We start from the raw sequence: 23,824 nt of genomic DNA, 5'->3' as shown, positions 1-23,824 counted from the left end.
TTCACAGATTAACAGAGCGGACCGGATCTATTAACACTTTCAGGCTGACCCCATATATGTCCCTGGACTCAGCAAGCTGGGTTTAACAGCACCTCCAAGCTGCCACTTTATATGCCACTGGCACCACACTGGAATGGAGCACATCTGAGCAGGCTGGGTCAAACAGCACTTTCCAACTGCTACAGGCTGGGCAGAGCAGTACTTTCAACCTGCCACCCTTATATGCCACAGGTTCAGCACGTCACTATCCCCACTTTCACTCTACAATTATTCTGGTAGTAACCCCATTAATGAGCAAACCCCACAGGATTTTTGGGCATTACAGGGAGCTTTGGCTTAGGTAAAAGAAGCATTGTTGCAGAGCAAGATAGGGAAGCAGAGAATACGAAGGAGTAAATGAAGTTTGGAGAGAGTCTGGCAACCAGCCTGATTATACAAGTTATTTTATTGCTAGGTATGTAGAGTAATAGCCATACAAGGAAAGACCAATAAACAAAACAGTTACGATATTACACAGTTTCAAATTGGGGTATTGAGGAAATCTAGACCAAGTTTGATTACAAGTCAGGTTTAGAAAGTTATACCTACGGTCTGGAGTGCTGGAGACAGAGCCTCCCACACAATCAATCAGGAAAAGGTGAAGTCCCAGTGGAACTGATGCAGCTTTTGGATGCAGGCATCAGAACAGAGTTTTGAACTTGGATAGGGTTTTTTGTCGGGAAACAACAATGGTGCAAGGGAGAACACTAGATTCCTTTATTGGTAAACGATGACTCAAGGGAGTATACTAGAGTCGTTTTGTTTAGGCTGGACAATAGGAACTGATCATTCCTGGCTATGGGCAATGTTATTTCAAGGGAGCTCACAATGCAATCAGGCAGATTCAGTGTTTTGGATAATAATAAAGGATCTATGACTAGAATTGGTCTGATAACTGCTGAGCTGGGTGTGTGCAGGTGTGGGTTCATTATCATCTGGAGCAGAAACCCCCATCATGCAGTGCTTCCCTGCTTGTCTGGTCCCAGTGCGGTCCGTGCCTTGGAATCTCTGTTCTTCATTCTGTATGCTAATTGAGATGCCTCCTTGTTGCATCTTCAATGCAAATGAGGCTCGGGGAGTTACCTTAATCCTGTCACCCTTGTCTGGAGGGGTTTAGGTGTGTCTCCCTCTCCTTTTTCATTGCTTTTTGTCAGTCTTTCTTCTGATCAGTTCTGGTTCAAGCTGAGGCTGGGGGCGGGGTTCTTCGTGAGTCAGACAGGCTGGGTACTGTGCCCTGGTTCCCCAAGAACACAGAGCTGACAGGTAACAACTAGCACCTGCCATTGGAGACTGCAGAAGCACTGCCATATAGTCACATGCTGAAGCCATGCCAACCAACACTGCAAATTCCAAGCATTCAAAAATGACAAGATTGCCTTAGAAATAATACATTTTGGGTTGTTTTTATTTGCCGCCAGCTTTTTGTTTCTTTTTTTAAAAATCCCTATATACTCATGTTTTCACAACTAAGAGGGTTAGAAGCTTGCTTTTTTGTGTGTTAATGAAAACTGAGGTTCTCATGTATTCATATGACTCCAGGAGCTGGGACTTAAAATAAATAATAAACAGCATCCAAAATCTGATGACCCATGATAAAATTGCAAGAATTGGCAACACTGTGATAGAACAAGCTGCAGGCACAGCGGTGACAGAAGGCCACAGCTATCATTTCTGTTTGCTTTTTTATCATCTCTAAAAGTAGAAGGAAAAGTAACAGGAAGAGACATGGTTATACTTACACGCAGTCTCATTCTCTTCTTATGCTGCTGACTAGTGATCACATGGGCAGGATTTGAAATCTGAGAGCTAGTAATATAGTTGAATTTGACCATCAGCTCACACACACTTTGTTGTCCACCACTGGATCTGTACAACTGCCCTGGCACCAGGGGAAGTTATTTACACCAATATCCTGGTACCCAGCAGGGATTAAAGGTAGTTAGTTGTACATTGCCTTTGCAATCCTCCAACCCATGGGGCTGGTTTGGCCTTGCATAAATTAGAGTAGCCTCAGGGGCCGATACATCCAATAGGGAGCATGAAAGTGCAGCAGCACTCTGGACATTTGACACATGCCCACGGCCCTCTCCTATGCTGGGAGAGTCCTCTGCTGGCCATTCAGGGCAGTTTTAAAGACCTTCTGTCCCACTGGAATAGCACAGAGAGGCTTTAGCATGAGCAGGATCTGGCCCTTCATCTTTGTGTGCAGTTTGATAATTTTGTTTTTAACATGCACAATGTAAATTTACTGCAAAGAGTTCCAACCTTTTCTGCCACATAAGCTTTTGAAAACTCTGTAAGAAGCCTATAAATTGAAGACATACGTGTGCAACAGCTAAACTATGGTGTTGCTATTGGTGTCCATCACTGACCTGTCCATTGGCCTATCAGGGCACTCAGCACTTTCTAAACAATAAGGCCCCTTTAAGGTATCTAAATTAGGAACCCAAAAATGGAGGCATACAGTTCACTTCTCACTTTGGAAATATGTAAGGCCACAGATTCTAATGCCTGCTAATGGTGCTCACCAATACAGTAGAACCTCGGAGTTACAAACACCTGGGGAAGGGAAGTTGTTCGTAAATCTGAAATGTTCGTAACTCTGAACAAAACATTGACTGTTCTTTCAAAAGTTTCTAACTGAACATTGACTTAATACAGCTTTGAAACTTTACTATGCAGAAGAAAAATGCTGCTTTTAACCATCTTCATTTAAATTAAACATCACAGAAACGGTTTCCTTCCGTGGTCAAATTTGTTTTAAACTTTCCCTTTTCTTTTAGTGTTTACATTTAACACAGCATTGTACTGTATTTTCTTTTTTTGTTTGTTTTGTTTGTGTCTCTGCTGCTGCCTGATTGCACACTTCCAGTTCCCAATGAGGTATATGACTGACCAGTCAGTTTGTAACTCTGGTGTTTGTAACTCTGACGTTCTATTGGATTGTTAATTTCAAAGCCACAGTTAAAAACAAAAATCAAACACATGCTTTTGATCTCTTTATTTTAGAACCTCCGAAGATTCGTCTACCAAGACACTTAAAACAAACCTACATTCGAAGGGTTGGAGAAGCTGTGAATCTTGTTATTCCTTTCCACGTAAGAAATAAAGACACAATTACCAATACTTATTTTTCCCACATTGCCATTGTTAAAACTGCATGTTATACAACTGTGATGGGGCCTGTAGTTAATTTATGCAGAAATGGAACTACCTCAACAGTCAGGGCACCTGTAGATAGCTTTTTCTGTGCCTTCTGAAATCAGACTGTGCTCAACCAAAGACTGAATTTTTCTAATTAGTAAACAGTGGCTGATCTATTGTCTGTTGTGGTCCACCGAATACCCATAAGTCTTCAACATAGACCTGTCATTACACACAAGATAATCACTAGCACAGCACACAGTGGTTGCAATAGACAATGATTAGATATGGTTTCTAGGGCTGGAATGTGACATTTATTCACTATCTTGTTTTGGGCGTGGTGTGGACCAATCCAGCAGAAACTTTGTGCAACAGTGCTCATAGAGCGCCTGAGGAGCACAGCTGTTGCATCACCGCTTCCAAGGATGCAACACGCGCTTTCTATTCCAGCTAGTTTGCTCTGCTGGCTAGAGACAGAGCCGTAGCCTGACCTCATCCCGACACCCTGTGCAGAGGCTAGCACTTCCAGTAACACTTGTCTGCAGAGTCTTTGCTTTGCTGAATCAAGAACCCCTACTGTGTCCAGACCTTATGCCCTCTTCTTCCTTTGTTCACATACACAGATGCTTGGCACAATATATGCTATAGGAAATGCTACTCCTGGTAAATTAAAAGTACTACAGTGTGGTGCATACACTGAGCCAAAATAATTTGACAAGACTGAGGTTAATATATTTGGACAGCACCCTGAAATTCTTATTTCTATAAGGACAAACTCCTAGTGACACTGCATGATAAACAAATTAGCGTCTATTGACATCGCACTGTGATTCTTTTTGGGCATCTGCTTCTGAGAACCACTGAAAACAAAACAATGTTGCCCATTAAGTTCAGAAGAAAAACAAATATAAGAACAACTGACTGCCTCTGAATTGCCTTGTGTTTTGAATTATCTGCTTTTTCTTTAAAGAGTTTCCACCATTCTGATTCAAGAAGACTTTTATTTTGTCTTTGCGACAGCCTAACCCTTCTCTCTCCTTCCAAAAAGCATACTTACGTTGTTCCATGGCTTTTTACAGGGAAGACCAAGGCCAAAGGTATCTTGGAAGAAAAATGGTGCTTCCGTAGACAAGAATCAAATTAACATCCGCAACAGTGAAAATGATACTATCATCTTTATCCGAAAGGCAGAGAGGAGCCACTCTGGAAAATACGATCTGAAAGTGAAAGTAGAAAACTTGATGGACAAAGCTACAATAGACATTCAAATCGTTGGTATGTTTAAAAAAAACAAATAATGCATTTTGGCAAAGCAGACTCCAAAAACATATCACCAGAGTGCTGCAAAACATGAGATTTCTAGTGAGAGCCTCTTCTACAATGGTACCGCTCTACAGGAGTTCACTTAGCCAGAAGTTCTGAGCCAGGTTCTCAGCAAGCATAATTGGGGACCCCTTTCCAAAACGTCAGTAGCCGGTCAGAACATTATGGTCCCACCCTAGAATCCTACACTACTTCACTCTTTGTAATGGGTTTTTATATTCTGTATTTGTCAGAATCATTGAAGCATTTTACAGTTAAGGTGGCACTTGGTCAGATCTGATACAGCTCTATTGTAGCAAGAGTTAGTTTCTCACAAACATGACTTGGAAGAGACCACCAGTGTTAAAAGCCTTATGATGGAAAAAAAGAGACATACCAAGGAAATCTCATACTGTATATCTTATAGGTGAAGCTGGTAACACAGCCCGTATTTAAGGTCGAGACTTTCTATTATAAGATCATGTTTTCACTTTTAACTTTGCCAAAATAGTGTGTGATCGTGAAACTAAAGACTGTATCATAATGTATAGGCACAATGGAGTCAAATTCAGGTTGCGCAGGCTACTTTAATTCTGGCATTTCCTAACTTTTGAGTGCTTGACTTTGCAGCCGCCCTTTAACATTTTCTTTTTTGTGTGTGTAAGATATATATCTAAGAGAGAAAGAATCAGAGAGCAAGCGTAATGGAAAGATGACAGTGGCATATCATTATTACAGATCGCCCTGGCCCACCACATGTTGTAACAATTGAGGATGTTTGGGGAGAGAATGTTGCTTTAGAATGGAAGCCGCCAAAAGATGATGGTAACGCTGCCATTACTGGATACACGATTCAAAAAGCGGACAAGAAGAGTATGGTAAGTGATAAAATATGTTTGACTCAGTTTAAACCCTGACAGTCACCACATTCTTTCTGTTAAATATAAAAAGCCCTATTTACTTGGACAAATGTTGATGGTTGAGGCATTGGATCATTACAGAACCACATCACTACTCAGAAAATCTCAAAAGCTCATCTGAAAATCCCAATGTCCACAGTACTCAAAGTTTATAAATGGGAACGTGTATTTGGGGGACGGGTGGGGGTAAATCTGCCTCTCATTTGTCTAAGCTCCTCACAGGAAATAGAGAATCAAAAACCCAAATACTCATTTTCATGGATGTAGTCTCACGGATGGTCCACTAGATGGTGAGAAGATCGGGGTTCTACTTCCAGCTGTCATTGGCCTGTTGGATGACCTTGGGCAAATCCCTTCACATCCCTGTATTATGCTTCACAAATTAGGTAAGTATCATTATCCCTATTTTACAGATTGGGATACTGATACTTACCTAATTTGGAAAATGCTTTAAGATTTACAGATGAAAAGAGCTATATGAGAGCTAATTATTGTTATTATTTCATAACCAAGCTCCTATTTTATAGTTCAGTAAGAGACAGCAGTTGGATTTCTACATTTAATAGATACTGCAAGTTAGGATATTGTGAATCTAAGAGATATGAAACAGTTTGCATGACAAGAATACTAATACACTGACTTGCTGTGTGACCTTGTACCAGTCAGTTCACTTCCCTGTGACTCTATCCCCCTTCCCTCCCTTCATCTCTCTTTAGACCATAAGCTGTTTTGGCCAGGGCCTTGGATTTTGTGCGCACACAGTGCTCTGCACGATGGAGCCCCATCTCTGTTCAGACTTCTAGGTGCTAAGTAATACAAAATAAAATAACTAGTGTCCAAAGTGTACTCTGTGCTCATGGAGCAGTGGTTCCACGTTATCGCCATGTTGACTGTGGCAACAGTTTTCCTGTTATAGTACCAGGTGGGATTTTAAATAATGGTTGTTTCCAAAGGGACATTTTCTTAAAACAGTTGCCTTTGAAGATAGGAAGTCCCAAATTCTTTCAAGTGGATGATCCTTTCTAAGCGCTATGAGCTATATTACTGGGAATTCTAAAATAATGTTGCTCTTCAGGTTTAGTACACACCAGTATAAACTCTGGCACAAGAAACGTACACAGATATATACTGTGAGAAAGGGAGACAATTGGAAGTGGTGGCATAAATAAAAGAGAGAGCATTTTCATGGCCATATTCTGCTTTACATTTTTAGCATGAGTCTTCTTGATCTCACTAGGTGGATATTGTGTACCAAGCTCAAATGTAAATTTGATATTTAAAGAGATGCCTTTCATCTAAACATGGGTCTCTTGAGAGCTATGCTGAGAGATGCCTGAAACAGTATGCCGTGGAGTATATAAGACTTCCCAAGAGATGAGTGTTGTGCCAGAAATCACAGGAATTCAGAGCTGATGAAATCACATCCACAGGACTTTGTTACAGGAAAAAAACCCATACATTGAATGCTTGTGTCTGTCCTCTAAGTTTGCCCCTGGAACTGCCTCAAACACTAATTTAACAAACAGGTTTTTTTCCAGCTGTTTATTGCACTGTGGCAGTGTTCCTTATTTACACATGATTTCTCAAAATGAAATCCAGAATGAATTGGAAGTCCTATTTTTAACAAATAAATTACCTCTTGCTGACTGCCATGGGAGACCGGACCCATTCCAGTTGCATGACTATGGGTGAGCTTTACATGCTGCTATCCTTAGACTGTACTGTTGCTACTGAGAAGGGAAAGACCCTCTGAGACCCAGTCACCTGTCTGATCAAGTGTCTGTAGTTTGGGCTGTATGCACTGCTCGTCCTTCCCTATCAACTGTTCTAAAATCATGAGAAATCATCGAGGTGGAATCATACTTCCATAATCATATTGCTCATTTAGCCTGTGTCAGAGGAGGCAGATTAGTACCCGGGCGTACTGGGTTCTTGGAGATTGACACATTGAAACTTTTTGTTATTAGTTTTTGTTGTTGTTGTTGCTTTGCAGTCACTTGCTTTCTTATCTGCAGCAATACGTTGTCAGCAGTATGAACTCTGAGTGGCACAGCCTGCCTTTCCTCTCTTGCACAACAGGACCTTTGTAATATTGCATTTCCTAAAATGAACCCTCCTGACTAACAAACAGAATGCGACAATTTAATAGGGTTCACTTTCCATTCACCCTTCATAGCACAGTGAATTGCTTGTGACTCTTTCTTTATCATGCAATTACGGTGTAGTGATTAACTTAGAATTCATTGCCATTAGCTCAGTTATTGTATTATGCCTTACAGATTATATACATTCCTTAAAATTTGTTCTCATACTTTCATGCACATAGTGGCTATTGAAATCTTAACTGTTGATAAAATGAAGTGTGTTGCAGGTAAACTTAGTCTGTGTTTGTGTTCTGCAGGAATGGTTCACCGTAATTGAGCACTACCACCGAACCAGTGCGACCATTAATGAACTCATCATAGGGAATGAGTACTACTTCCGGATTTTCGCTGAAAACATGTGCGGCCTCAGTGAGGAGGCAACAATGACCACAGAGAGTGCTGTGATCGCAAAGGATGGTTAGCTAACTATCAATTATGTATCTTAAGGAGGAAGTGTGGGTTTCAGAGTGGGGAAAGAAATAAGAGACAAAAGGCTTGATTCTGCACTGTTTGTACCTGGTGTAGCCATGTACACCAGTGCAAAGTGAGCGTAAATTGCTACCATTCCGCTTTGGTAGGGTATGGCATTCACTATGAACAACTGCAAAGTATGGGACAAGTAATAAAGCAAGGGAGGATAACACTTGGTTTTAAATGTTAACATCAATTCGTCTCTCAGTTCTGAATCACATAGAGCTTTCAAACAGTTTAAAATGGAAATGAAGGCATTGTAATCCATACATAAATTGTTGCAAAGAAGAATGGCAGAGAGAGTGCCCTGAGTTCAGGAATGGTTTGGGTCAGCCACTCTCATACAGTATGTACTGTGAAGGCAGTAGGCTTAAGTTTAGAGGGCTGACATCAGTCACTTGCTGTATGAGCCACTGCTAACGGCATTCCTACTGGCAATAAGGAGTTACTTTGCTCTCTCACTTGAAAGAAAAGCATCTCAGTTCTGACCATCAAAAACGGGGACGTCATAAAGGAAACTAAAAAGAATGAATTCAGGAAGCTGGCAGTTTTCAATCACCCTCGCTCGGAGTGGAAATAGTTTTCCATTTAAAAGTGGGATGATGGTCAGAAGAGTGGCTGTGGAAATTGTTTCTAGTCACTGCAAATTCACCCTTGTGCCGAGGGTCAGCACAAGGCCCATGCACCAGGCAAAGCCTGCTTAAGTCAGAAGTAAGTTATGCATAGGCCTTGGTGCTGGCCCTCGGCACAGGGATGAATTTCACCCCATATGTCCATTCAATGCATCAGCATAGTTTATAGAGAAAAATAATTTATTTTATTTATTTACTACTTTCAGCACCACAAGGGCAGATACATTATCAGCGAGAAAGCCAGCTCTCCTAGATTTTGTTTTATACAGGATCAACAAATTTTCTGCTATCTTTATTGGTGATGCTGCCACTCTTACTAGCCCGCTAGTCAGTATTCATATCGTTGTACAAAGTCTGTGTGTAATTGTAGGCGTGCACACAGAGTATGTACATTGTACTTTATATACCATGTATTCATACAACAAGGAGAGATTTTAAGTCCTCTGTACAGTATGTTCAGAGACAACAATAACATCCCAGGCTCAGTTCTGCTCTCACGCTAGTGAGAATCAGTGCAATAAATGGAGTTACGTTGGTATATTAAGCAGTGCAAATTAGAGCAGACTCACTCTTTACAGGTTGAAAACCATATTAAATGCTTTGTTCTAACAGTTCCTAACATCTTGTATTTATTTTATAGGTAAAGTCTACAAAAATCCAATTTACGAAGAATTTAATTTCACCGAACCACCGTTGTTTACTCAACCTTTAATTAACACGTATGCTGTAGCTGGTTACAATGCTACTTTGAACTGCAGTGTTCGAGGAAATCCCAAGGTATGGCATAACACTTATCAGTGAAGGCAAAGGAGGTTTTAACCAGACTGATATTTTCTAGTACTGCTCCTGTTCTTATAATTCACACACATACAATAAGGAGAATGAGTTGGCTAAAGAACAGAGCAAGGGACGGGGAGTTAGGATTCTTAGGTACTCTTCCCAGTTCTGCTATTGATTTGTTGTATTACAATGGACAAGTTACATCTCCTTCTGTCTCAGTTTACCCATCTACAACATGGGTATTGTAATATTTACTGAGTCCACCGATATCTTAATGAAAACGTGGATTTTCCCCAGCTGATTAGGCATATATAGGGTTGCTACTTCAGTAATTCACAAGAGCTGCATGGTCCATAGATCAATAAGGATTTTGGTTTAAAACAAAATGCTCTTTATAATTATTAATAGTTATATTACAGCAGCGCCTAGAGGCCAGTCAGGATCCGGGTCACATTGTGCTAGGCACTGTAAAAACAATGCTTCCTGCTCTCTCTTTGACCAATTTTCCAGAGTAGAAAATTCAACTGACCCAGCAAAATCAGAATTCAGCATTTTTATTTAAAAGTGTTCTCTGATCCATCATTCACTTCCAAGGTTTCTGATGAAACTCTATGAATTGGTTACTAGTAAAAAAAAACCCCAGCTTTATTGACAAACCTAGAATGTTTAGATCTTGAAAGTTATTAGTCAGTTGTTTATTATTATATGGTACACCCTTCGTAACGTAACTAATCTCCATTTTTGCTGACTCAAAAACATGATCTTGATTGAATTAAGCTAAATAATGAGGCCACAGGGGGCTGTGCTTAAAAAACAATGGCATGATATGGCCCAAACTTATTTTTAGGAATGGACTACAACTTCCCTTCTGTTAATATTTTTTTTCAGTGTATACTACTAATATACACAATGAAAAAAAACTGACAATACAAAGTCACAGAAGAAGATTAGCATTTCATTTCCTATATTTGTGTGCACTTTTTACCACAGCCCAAAATAACCTGGATGAAAAACAAAGTGACTATAATAAACGACCCGAGATACAGAATGTTCGGTAACCAAGGTGTCTGTACCTTGGAGATCCGCAAACCCAATCCTTACGATGGAGGCACTTACACCTGCAAAGCAGCCAATGAACTTGGAGAGGCAGTAGTTGAATGCAAACTGGAAGTGAAAGGTAAGGTGTCTAAGATCAGAGCAAATCCACTCTTTGTTTAGATACAGCATATATTAGAGTCAAGAGTGCAATAAGCAAATGCCGGGAGGTGATTCTAAAAACTTTTTGTTGGCTATATTCTACCGCCATTTTTATTCAAATATCCACTGACTTCATGGGTTGTTTCATGTATGGATATGTCCCTTAGGGATCAGAAGGTGTACCACTTATGTGACAAACTCTAGTGAGATTCACAGACGTACAGCACATACTGCAAGCATTAGGCAAGGAACAGTTTTGGACGGGAGGAATATCTGTAAAGGTTGCTGAAAGGAGTTAAACTAAACACAGCAATGAAGTCTGTCAGCCTCAAACCCAAGAAAATAAAAGGACGTGAGCGAGGAGGTTGGAGCAGAACTAGGCGGAACTGGAGGCCTGGATCAGAGCTGTTGAAGGTGGGGGAAGGGGCTTGGAGTGGAGCTCCAGGGATGTAAATCATAGATGGGAGGATGGGGGTTGGAGCAGAGGTGGGGGAGGGCTTGTGAGGGCTTGAAACAGGGCTGAGGGGTGGATCAGGGAAGTAGGGGTCAGGAGGGGAATTAAAGGAGCCTGGAGGGGTGACCACATGGGGGTTGGAGTGCTGGGGGCTGGACTGAAGGAGTCTGGAGAATGGTTGAGGGAGAGCTGGGCGGAGGCCGGATCAGAACTGGAGGGGAGCAAGGGGGGCTGTGGCGAGAACTGGGGACATGTAGGGAGCTGGAGGGAATTTTTCTATTTAATATTTGTCACATTTAGGAGTCATAAGCATCCATAGATGTTACTGTTGCCAAAAACTGTATAGAATTCTTCAGTGAACCCTAAAACTGCGTTGATGGTAACTGTACAAGGGAAAAGATCCAGTATGGTGCTTTTGCTGAGACTGTGGAACTCTTTGCTACTGGAGGTCAGGATGAATTATAGTCTTGCCACTGTTAGCATGTGATGCAAGACCCGCCTCTTTATTCAGGTTTTCCCTGGTATCTAAACCACAGGATACTTTGCAACATTGTCCAGGAAAGCGTTGACCAAGAATTGATCCTGTCCTGAACAGTGGTTTATTGAGGAATGAGTCAGAGATTTTATTTTGCCATTCTGATCAATATTGATGTGAATTTCATTTCTTTACATTTGACATTTACATATTGATGTCCGAAGTGTAAATATGCTTACATAGATCATTTTTCAATATATCTGTTATGCTTAGTAATGTAGTTAGCCAGCACTTTGTCTCTGAGGTAAAAAGTCATTACCAGCTACATTTGAGATGACCTACTTGAGCCTTTTCCTGATAGGCATTTGATCTGACATCATCCACCTCTTACCTACTTTAAAAAAATAATAATTTATAAGTCTCCAGTCTAGTGCTGTGTACATTGCATACAAAATTGCAAACACCACAGTCCAAAATACTATCACTGACAGTCATGCCTACCCCCATCCACAACTGACTACTTCCATAGTTTGTTAGGTCAAAGAAAAAAAATTCTTCACAACTCAGCTCCCAACAATGCCCATCCCCCAACCCCTTAGTTAGATCCCTTCATCCCCAATCATCCCTCCCAAGGGGACTCCTGGGTAAACAAGTAGTTCTTGCAGCATGTCCTGAAGGTCACACTATCAAGTTTTCAGCAGACCAACTCAGGAAGCAAGTTCCAAAGCCAAAGAATCCCTCAGCAAGAAGGTCAAACTAGCAGCCCGTCCTGTTCATACCGCCAGGGGACAACTGGCTCAAGTGCCTCAAATAACCTCAGTTGCAGTGATATCACATCCTAGATTAGCAAACCATCCAGGAGTTAAAATTAGGGCCTGATTCTGCAGTCGTGACTCAGGCAAATGATCATTGATTTCAAAGCAAATTAAGGACTGCAGGGTCAAAGCTATCATTTAAGGGATGTTACATATCTGGTGAGTTTAACAGCCACGGTACTCTAACTCTTGTTTTTTGGAATAGCACATCATGTTAGACAGATGTACACTATACAAACAAATATGTTGGACTAATTCTCATTTTGCTAAATAGTCCAGAATTTCTTTTATCTGTTTCTGAGCTGTTAGTAATCTGTTTTATCATGTAGACATATTCCTAGGAATGTCACAAAAGTATCATGGATAGAGTGTGCTAATCATTTTATATGGTATCTAAATAAGTGAAAAGTTATGGTAATAATACAGTATACTAGTAGTGCATTACAATTTTCTACTTTTCTTATCAATTTGCTTTTAATATCTTAGGCTTCAAATCCAGACTATCAGCAGTTACAAATTTTACCTCATTTATTTAAACATTTTATTGACAATAATAGACAAATAGAATAACAAGTATTTCATTTTAAAATCATCGTTTTACCATCACTGAAATTTTTTTCTGTTCACAGGGATGTTATTTATTTCTGATAAACCCTGGCATTTAATTAATCTTTTTCTGGTCTCTTCGATGCATTTAAAATGGCAAATAGTTGAGCTATTTACTACCATCGCACGACAAGTCTATTTATCTACAAGGATGCTGAAAAAGTTCATGTCACAATTTGTAAAAGATCTTTGTTAAGAAAAGAAGTTCTATCTGAACTACGTTTTGGAAGATGACAATCTATATAAACACAAAATTCCATTAAAACTATTATTGTATTTTTCACACACCCTCTCCCCAAAGAACATTTTTAAAATATTTTTCTTTTACAATTCCTCGAATTAGATTCCTAATCGTGGCTGGTTTGTCATAAGTATTCATAATCATTGTCTTGTTTCGTTTTCTGTAAATAGAGTGTCTATAAGCAGTAAGGACCTGATCCAAAGCCCATTGAAATCAACAGAAAGACTTCCTCTGACTTCAGTTGACTTTGGATCAGGCCCTAAGAGAATTCATCATGAACCTGTTGTCATGAGATAATTGACTGCTTGGGAGAGAGTTATCAGCCATAAGGGTGAAGCCAAAGTTGCTTATCACTTCAATAACTCGATGACAGAAATGGATTCTGAGAAGAGTTACAATTGGTATTAATCCTATTGAAAAAATTAAGTTGTTAAATAAATTAACTGGGAAAAATTCAAATAAGAATAAATACCAGTATGAATGTTCTAATTCTGCAGTGTTGTATTATGGAATAATTACCCCAGGAGAACCATTCTTCTCGGCAGGGAAGAAACAGGTTTATAAAAAGCACATTCCGCTGGACTTTACCTTCCATTACATCCCTCTCTTTTTACATCAAAATGCATTTGCATGTAAAGTGTGTATTCCTTAGTTGCTTTTAGATTATACTAGCTAGTGTCTCATGGCATACATTGGCTATGTCACATGAGTAAAGAAGACCAAATTAATTAAGAATGTAGGAGCTAACATCAGAGTTATGCAAAGTCTAGGCAAGAATTTATACTTTCTCATACATAAAACCATGCATATATGTAAAAAAAAAAACTTTAATATACTCAACTCCCTTTGACAAGGGGACTCAGGTCAAGGTTAGTTTGATATAATCTGGAGAATTATGGAAAGAACAGAGGTATCACCATGTTATCCATTAATTTTAAAAATTATTCTGTATTGTAAACTAGATTTCTATTCTGAATTGGTACTTAGAACATCAATACAGGCTGACACTTGGCATGCAAAATCTAAGGGGGAAATACTAACTCTGCTGAAGTCAATGGGACACTTCCATTGACATCAGTGGGTATGTCTACACTGCAATTAGACACCTGCAATGGTGTCAGTTGACCTGGGCTTGTGGGGCTCGGGCTAAAGGACTGTTGAATTGCACTGTAGACTCCTGGGGTCGGCCTGCAGCCCAAGCTCCGGAAACTTCCCACCTCGCAGGATCCTAGAGCCCGGACTCCAGTTCAAGCCCGAACATCTACACTGCAATTCAACAGTCAGCTGGCACAGACAAGCTGCAGGTTTTTAACTGCAGGGTAGACATACCCAGTGGGGCCAGGATATCACCCTTAGAGCCAAATAAATTCTCTATGGGCATAACTCTGTTGACTTCAAATTCAGCTTCAGCAGAATTACTGCCAGAGAATTTACTCCTTTGAACAAAATGACGTTTTTAACATTACCAAAATTCAAAAATATCGACATGGCCATTTTTAAATTACAGAAATGCCCAAACACTGACATTTCCAATACTGGAGGCTTTCAAATGTACAATTTAAAAACTTACACTTGTGAAGCAATTAAGCTAGAATGTACTCCAAACATTTTAGGTATTTTTTAATATTTCTTTTCTTAAATGGCTGCTGCAGTTACAAGAACTGTTTATTGCCCATACATAGCACTACATACGTAAAATACTTAATTAAAACTAATAGTTCCAATAGAATAAATGGCATGCCTTAACTAATGTAAATATGTATTTGTGTCAAGGTACATAATAAGGCACTGGTGTGTAACTAGTTTATACTTGCTCATTTTGCCTTTTAGAGTTTCAACATATATATATATATATATATTTAATGCTATGTGTGGTTTTTTCCTGTGTTGAAAAACACAAATATATATATACATATGTTTTAGCTTCTTCTGAAGCTAAGTTTAGAAACTTTTATCCTAAAAATCAGTTGCACAATTTGATTGGCTCCACTATGTACTCTATATTAATTACAGGAGCCAATCATGTTTGTGCATATTAATAAAGAGTTTACATATTAATTATAATTTTGAAGTGGTACTGTATCCCTGCCTTTTACTTTCCATGTGCTTCTATTTCCTACATATTTTTTGTGACTAAGGATTAAAACGTCTTGTCATAATTATGAACATAATTTCACCCAACAAGTGCTCTACTTTGGTGTTAGCAATTAAATGCTTACTTCTCTTTCTCTCTCTCCCTTAGTTGCACAGTAAGGATTTTTGAATGTATATTGCCATCTAAGGTAAGCTTTCATATGGTTCTTGCATATGAAGCTTATGTCTGTTTTCACGTCATACAAAGCCTGCGAAGTATGGCATGATTTTCATTATGTCATTTAATGAAAATGTTTTTAAATCAATAATTTGAATTTATATTACACTATGCTTAAATTGACAACTAACCCTTAATCTTTCCAATAATTGCTTGTTTCAATAACTCCCTTTAGTGGTTCATACACTTACTTTCTAAGTAATTTCACCTGAATTTAATAAAGCATGAATTAGGTTAATTACTAACTTTAGAGAAAATACAAGTAATATAAGAGCATTTTTCATCTACAGTCAATTATTTGCATCTAGGGATAGACTTCTAAATAAATTAGACAATTTTACATCACTTCATTTTATTTTAAAAAATGAATGATTCTTATGAAAATTTGCATTACACAAGTTTTAAAGAATGCTATAAAGCATGCCATTTTTTGTCTGTATTGTCCATTTACCTAAGATTGGGAAAGCACAACTCTGAAAGAGTGATAGGGTTACAATTAGAGTTAAAATTAAATAATGTGTCTTCAGCAGGATAACATTAATAATGGATATACTGGCTTTTCCTAAATTGTGTAAATAGAATAAAACTATATCAATACTGGATCAATCAATACAATCTAACTGAAATATACAGTTCGCTCAGTTAAAGAGAACGATGTGTTCATCTTGAAAATGTACTTTTGCTTTAAAATTTTTGGCGTGCTACAAAAATGCTTCAGAAGGTAAGTGTTGTTAGTGGGATTGATTGCACCTCGCAGAAGTGAACATCCATGCAGACTTATAAAAGGTACAGTAGTAATGCAACTTCCTTATCACACATACCAACCTTCCCAATCAAGAGGGATGATCTCTAATATTTTTAGCAAAATATTTACCATTTTCTCCTGTCACATTCCCCTCTGCAACCTGGACTGGTGTATGGCTGTGTCACCCCAATCACTCACTCCTAGAACCTGATTAGCTCTTGCTCCACTGTTTGAACACCCCACTCCTCAGTCAGCTCACGCACAGCCTCTTACAAGCCAGCAGCTCTTACCTTAGTGAGTGAGTGCTTCTGGCCAGCCACTTGTGGGATTATGCAATAGAATGACCCCAGCAACCACCCCCCAGTCCCAGGTGCAACCCTAGGAACTGCCGTTTTACAGAGTTCAATACTGCCCACTGGACTCTGCAAGCTCATATGTTCGTCAATTTATCAAAGAAATTGATATGCACCAGCTCTGTCACTTTAAATGAAGTCTCTACGCACACCCAAGCCATAGATAAAACAAACAAATGTATTAAGTACTGAAAGATTTTAAGGGATTATAAACCAGAGGAAGGCAGGTCAGATTTAATCAAAAGTAAACAAAAGGCAAATTGCATTCTAAATTAACACTTTCAGTAGCCTTACAGTCTTAGATGGTTCTCACCACAGGCTGGTTGGTTGGCCTCCAACCAGGCTCTCCCCTGTGGTCAATGCTTTTGTTGCTTGATGTTGTTCGTTGCTGGATTTCAAGAGAGAGAGAGAGAGAGAGAGAGAGAGGTCAAAACGTTCCCCCTTTTCAAATGTCCCCACTCCCCCCTCTGGCGCCTCACCTCCCCCCTTCAGGGCCAGGTGACCAACAGTATTCCTGCATCGTCTTCTCCACATCCTGAGTCAATGAGCATCCCCTTATCAGATGCTTAGGCTAGTCCATTACTCCTGGAAGAGCTGGATTGTTTTATGCATGCCTTGGTAAGGCGTGTACTACCTCTCTGCTTTTAGTGTTTGCCTGGATCTGCCTCAAGCCCTATGAGACACATATTTGGGAATATCACACAGCAGAGCTTCATAACCACACATATGACATTGCAACAAACATACTCCTATAACCAAAATGTTCAGTATGTCATGAGCATTCCAAAAACACCTTGCACGACATACTCTGCATTAAACAATATACAGGTACACGATAAGTGTGAACATGAATGACACACAATCACACCATAAGGGTGTATATGGGGTGCAGCGTGTCACATCCCCACTGTCCCTCTGTGACAGTTTGTGGGGTACCCAAGACTCAGTGTCACCTGTTTACAGCCTGTCTCTAATGAGAGGTAGCCTTGTTTCTGGTGGCTGGGTGTTCACCTATTAGCCATTCTGGCATTCTCCTCTAGGATAATCCAGTCCTGTTATCACCTTAGTCCCTGAGTCCATTTGAATCATTCCTTTGTGATATGCAGCCCAACACTGGCTACTCACATAAATCCTAGATCCTCTGCTCTCAGAGGAGCAGCATACCCCAGTTTTTTAGTTTTACCATAAACCACTGCTCCTGTAAAATCACACAGCACGTGAGCACTTACAATAAAACAAAATTAGGTTTATTTAAGAAAGGAGAATTAGCTAGAAAAAGAGAGTGTGGTGGAAACATAGTACAATACAAAACAAAATCATAAAATGCAAATCTGGGTCTAAAAACAGACCCTTTACTGTCCTGCATACAATGAAAAAAGTAAAATTTTCTTATGTTTCTAAATATAGTAAAATATATTTTAAAGATCTCAGGCCAAACTGTGCTGTTATCCCAGGCTAAATTCTGAATAACTCCATTGGCTTCATGATAACTCCAGGTTTACATTGTGCCAGTGTAACTACAACAGATTTGGCCCTATCTCTTTACCCATATAGTGCCAGATCCAAAATAATATGCCTTCCAAGCCATGGAAGCCCTGAGAAGCTTTGAATGTTGACTGTACTGTAGGATGCTTTATTCAGTAGACCGTGCAGCCTATCAAAGTTCCAAAGGAAAGCAAGCTCAACTCCACAAAGAAAAGAAACAGAGCTTTCCAGAGGGTCAGAAGGGACAAAGCAACACATAGCAACCCCAGTTTTTATTGAGATATGTGGGAACTGCCATAACATAAATGTTTTCCAGTTGCCGGTAGCTTTATTATTATTAATACTAAATCACAGCACCATGAATGGCAGCCCACCTGACAAATTCTTCCACAGGGCTCTCCCCAAACTTTGGAGGGTGGGTGTTTCACAGCTATGGGTTTCATGGGCTCTAGTAGCTAGCACTAGATGTCTGTAGGAGAGGTCATGAATGAGCCATACTTTTAGGGAAAACACTATGACAAACTTTGAACCTTAGTAACTGATTTACAGGTGTTGCTTGCAACAAAGAAAGCTAGAGAGATCTCCTTAAAAACAAACAAACAAAACTACTGAGATGGGTCTTGACATTTTTGTTTCTCCTCAGAATCAAGGAAGTGGAGAAAGGGGAAGCACATCCACAGGGTTCACAGATCTCAAAGACCAGCTCTGATAGCAATATTTCCAGCAGAGCTATCATCATGTCTTATTTGGGTGGAGTGACTGCTGCCTGTTTGGAAGGAGCATATGCAGTGTACCCATGGCTTCACTCCCAATGTTGACCCTGCAGTCTTCCCCGGTACATTTACTTCCCTCCACACAACGCAGAAGAGGAGCATCTGACTTTAGTGATTTCCTTACGGTCACAGTATTAGAAACAGGGTTTTGCTTTCAGGAGTTGCTTGGCTCCCACTCCTGTGCTCACACTATAATAAGGCCATATTGGAGCTGCTGAAGCTAAAATGAAAAGTCACTACTGAATCTTAGGAGAGGACATTTTTTAAAATATAGAAACAGGAATAGTATTTATGCCAATCCTACTTCATTTATTTGAGAATTTATGGCCAGATTTTCAAAGAACTTTTTGAAAATTAGGCTACTTATTTAGGAGCCTAAATATGAACTTCAGAGACTAAATTCAGGCATCTATTTTTGAGAATTCTGGCCTTTTTGTGCAATCATTTCATCCTCATACTTCAGTCAAATTCCAAGAGGTATAGTAAATATTTTGCTAAATATTTATTATAAAATCCAGCACTAATAATGTGAATGTCTCTGCACTTGTCTTTTTTCTGCGTGTCAAGTATTTGCTGCACTGGACTTTCTTAGCCAAATTCTACCCTTAGATACATCTCATGCAACGCCATTGAAATAAACATGATTGTTTGGGATGAAGCTTATGCATGGTATATCAGTGGGGTTGCATTGAGTGCAACAGATGACAGAATCTGGCCCTTTACAGGTGAAATACATTCCTCTGCAAGGGGCCAGCACAAGTCCTATGCACCACTTAAAACCCCAACATAAATTATGAGTAACCTTTGTGCTGGATCTTTGCACATGGGTGAATTTCACCCTACCTCAAGAGAAAATATAGCATAGGGACTGACTAAATCTCTGTCACTTAACTGGGTCAATATTTTTCACAGAGAAACAGAAATATTTTAAAAATCTATTTCTCCTGGTAGCTTTAACCATTCAATTGTCTTGTTCCTTATCCATAGGTGGACTTTCGTTCTTCAGACTTTTAATGGAAGGGGTGCCCCCACATATCATTCATTCATATATGCAAGAAGTGCAAGCAGGCAACCCTGAGGGAAAGTGAGAGCCCATCCACAGTGCTTTCCTGCCACTGCATTGGAAACTGGTAGCCAGCATTACAGCATTTTAATACTAGCAATAGCAGCACAGTTGTGTGTCTCCTCCTCCCTCCCCCCACCCCCCGCTTTTCCCTTTCCTGTTGCTGAAAAGAAAATTACGCATGGATTGCTTTGGGGTTGAAGTCAAGACACATTCTGTAACGGTCAGCATTGGTTTTTGTTTGATATTGTGTGTTTTGTTTTTTTTAAATGAGGAAAGAGAAGAAGCTGTGTAATAAGCATGAGAAAACAATCTTCTACTTTGTAGTGCTAGGCGTATTTTTGTCAGAGTGAAAGTAGACTGATCAACCAGTGGCAATCCAGTAGGGCCTTGAAATACATACCTCTTTTGATAATGGATCTTATTCATCTAAAAGTAGTTTAAAAGAATACGGATTTGCTATAAACTAGCTGTTTAATACACATGCATTTAATGGTCATTTCAGTTGAATATTTCTTCATCTAGAAGGTTTATATTTCCTATGACTCACCTACAAATCAATATTCTTTCAACTGAAATTAGTGTTTTATTTAATGTACAATAAACATGTGTTTAGACCTACCAAAATACTTTTATTGATCATTATTTTACATTATCCCACCATATTATTATTTAGCATTTAATTTCCACATTGCAGAAGTGCCAGTGAGAATTGGGATGCTATTGTGCTAGGTGTTGCACAAGAACATAAAAACATGATCCTTGACCTAAAGAGACATAAAGAGCAGTCGAAGCAACGTGGCATACAACCTTTCATTCAGATCTCACTAAAAGACCCACCTCTGCTTGGAGACCAACAAATAAAGCCACGTAAAATATCAAGTTCAAATGAGGGGGAAATGTAATAAAACACTAAAGGTATCTCCTTCTGCTGCATTCCCTGATTAATCTTGGCTTTCTATATTTTCTAGACTAAGCCCTTTGAGGCATGGACTTTCTTGATCTTTGTGTCTAATGCAGCACCAAGCACGTTGTCTTCATTTTATATAATAAACAACAATAGATTGAGTTTTAGGGCCAGACTCAGAGCTCTGGCTAGAAGTGTTCAGTGCTCTTTGGTGGTGGGAGCGTTTGTGTGCATAGCCTCCTATGCTATGTGCATGTGTTTGTGCGCACAGCTTTAAGCCCACTTTATGCTCTCTCAATTGCAGCACTATGCATTTGTCAATCTGGTGGTCAGCATAAATTTCAGGAGCCTTTAGGCTTTCAGTTCCTGAAGGCTGCTCTCATTTATGCCAAGTGCCAACAAAGGGCCGGTCCAGCAGCTGGAGATTGCCGGGGTGTATTGAAATTTCAGTTATGGTCTCTGCATTGGCAGCTGGGTGGAGACGGAGTGGGAGCTACTACATCAGCTCTGCATCACCCAAGAATCTCTCTACAGTACAAGGATCCCCCAGTGGCTAAATCCACTTGCTTGAGGTTAGTTTTGCAGTTCCAGAGAGGCAGAAAGCAGCTTCTTCATATTTCAGGAATCTGAGCTTCAGTCTCACAGCCTCTTATCAGTTCTTTCTGATAAATGCATATACACCTTTTACTTTCCTTGAAGCCCCTAGGTAGCCCCAGCAAATTTGAGTATGTTAGTTCTAAAACTCCAATAGAACCAGTTAAACAGATTCTTTTAGTGTGCCATTGTTGTGCATGACATTTTACAGGCAAGTGAGACCTTGGCCTGGGGAACTTTCAAACTAAGGCCCTAGTCTGGCAGTTGACAGTTCGTGGATGAACTGATCCACTCACCAGGAGCCCCACTAGGTGACCACCTTTATTGGGTGGAAATAAGGGGAAACCACATGAAAAATAAGAGACAATGCTGTATTTTAAGGGACAGTATAGGGAAACACCATGTTCTTTTAGCATATGATGTATTTTTCCTCTCAGGTGTACATTTCTCCTGCCCTCAAGTATACAATGCAATTATCACAAGCTTCAATTAAATGTTTAAGATCATGAAGGGACAATCTTTAAAATAAGGAATGGGTGGTCACCCTAAGCCCCTTTGATTACAGTGGGACTCTTTGTGGGTGTAGCAATCTGCCCATGCATTATCGATTGCAGAGTTGGGGCCTAAATTAAGTGGACAACATAAGAATGACAGACCAAGACATGTGAAAGAGAAGAGAGGAAATAAGAATGGAAAATACGGGGTAAGTTGAGTAACCTGGAGATTTGTATCAATGAGGCAAGGACATAAATGATCCTCTTTTAAGCCATTAGGCTCTGTGTGGGAAGAGGGGTCCACCCACATGGCACTCATTGTAGGATTAGGGCTCATATTAGCACTTCATTTAATTTGTATACACTATTCACAGCTATGCTGCTACAAAGCTATTGTTAGTTTCTTTAAAAAAAAAACTTACTTCTAACCACATTTCTGTTTAACTAAACCTATGTCTCCAGCTCATACAAGTCTCCCTACTGATTAACATTTTCTCAAATCAGGTTAAAAATATAAGATTCCCCTCTTATATTAAGGAATCTTGCTAAGAGAAATTTCACCCAGTAACCATGGAGACAGTGACTCCTACTTTCCCTATAAAGAAACTCCATACTCCTTACAGCCAATAGTCATTTGAGTCCACCTACAGAAATGAGCATAGCACTCAAGACAATACAGGGAAGCGTCCTAAGTCTTTTAGAGTGCACCACTGAAGATTAACATAGCCACAGAAACATGACCATGCTCAGAGCAGGTCTAAACACCCTGGTATTAAAAAAACTGAAGGCCTCAGGTGTCTTGTCTACCAGCAGTAGAGATAAACTTATGTTAGGAATAGTACAAATTTTTTACCAATAACCCAAATGTAGCTAATACCAAATAGGCAGCCTTTATCATTGATTGATCAGGCAATACAAGCCCTGATCCTGCAGACTTAAGCATGCACTTAATGATACACACAATAGACCCCATTGAAGTGAATGGGACTACTGGTGTGCATAAAGTGCAAAAGGGAAAAGTAGACTATTGGAACAGCTGATATCTGAAGGCTGGTTTCACATCATTGGGGATGATGAACCAGAGGGGAAATGTTTCAGTGTCTGGTAATTAAGAACTCAGGAAAGATGGATTTGGGGAGACTTGGTATTACCCTGCAAGGAGTAACTATGCTGGTAGATGCCAGGGTGAAACTTTGTGTTTGTAGGCAGGGATCTGAGCCATAGCAATACAGCATTAAGGCACCCGATGGTTATGAGATAGGTGGTGAAAGAATCCCTTACTAGTCTAGGTGATCACCAAATCGTCAAACGGGGGAAATATGGTCTAGTGGCCAGAGTGCTACACTGATGGGTTGTATCCCAATCCTGCCACTGTGACACCTTGGCCAAATTACTTCTCTTAAAAGAAAACTATGAACTTGACAATCACATTTTTGTCTGAAAATGTACCTACAATAGTTACAACTAGCACCTAAGATTAATATAATGAAGTTAGTGGTAACAATATTTTCTCTTTATTTTTCAGTAAATTTTTCAGTAAACATATTTCAAAACTCAGATTCTAAATATGTAGAGGGCTAAAAGGTATTAATAATTAAAATTTTGAAGTATTACAGAATACACCATGCAAGTTCCATTCTGAGTAAAGAAAGATTTCCAGCTCCTCTGAAAAATGTGTATTTACCAACTGTGCTGAGAGTCTGATGATGTCACAATCTTGACTATTTGTGAACAGAAACATCCATTACTTAACTACATACTATGTTCTACAGACACTTCATGGTCAGCATCACCTGTATGCATACTGTATGATTTCATGTTTGATCGAAATTTGATGTGGCATGTTAAGCAGTGACTTAGCCAAGCACCTGATGAGTGG

At 39.6% G+C, this 23,824-nt stretch overlaps 1 protein-coding gene across 1 annotated transcript in view; it reads left to right on the top strand.

Moving 5' to 3' along the window:
* MYBPC1 (myosin binding protein C1) overlaps positions 1-20,577 on the top strand; it is a 61,838-nt gene extending 41,261 nt beyond the window's left edge. Inside the window, exons 22-29 of the mRNA XM_067536112.1 lie at positions 3,049-3,137; positions 4,263-4,458; positions 5,224-5,363; positions 7,807-7,966; positions 9,293-9,429; positions 10,423-10,609; positions 15,463-15,502; positions 19,875-20,577. Of these exons, the coding sequence (XP_067392213.1) occupies positions 3,049-3,137; positions 4,263-4,458; positions 5,224-5,363; positions 7,807-7,966; positions 9,293-9,429; positions 10,423-10,609; positions 15,463-15,473 (920 nt within the window). The 3' untranslated portion in view covers positions 15,474-15,502; positions 19,875-20,577. The remainder of the gene's footprint in view (positions 1-3,048; positions 3,138-4,262; positions 4,459-5,223; positions 5,364-7,806; positions 7,967-9,292; positions 9,430-10,422; positions 10,610-15,462; positions 15,503-19,874) is intronic.
* The last annotated feature ends 3,247 nt before the right edge of the window (positions 20,578-23,824 follow it).

Source organism: Emydura macquarii, unplaced genomic scaffold, assembly GCF_026122565.2.
Source record: "Emydura macquarii macquarii isolate MOO-44397 ecotype Brisbane River unplaced genomic scaffold, CSIRO-AGI_Emac_v2 contig_3530, whole genome shotgun sequence".
Lineage (NCBI taxonomy): Eukaryota > Metazoa > Chordata > Testudines > Chelidae > Emydura > Emydura macquarii.
The sequence above is the reverse complement of the archived record's forward strand: the minus strand, read 5'-3'. Positions and strand labels throughout refer to the sequence as shown.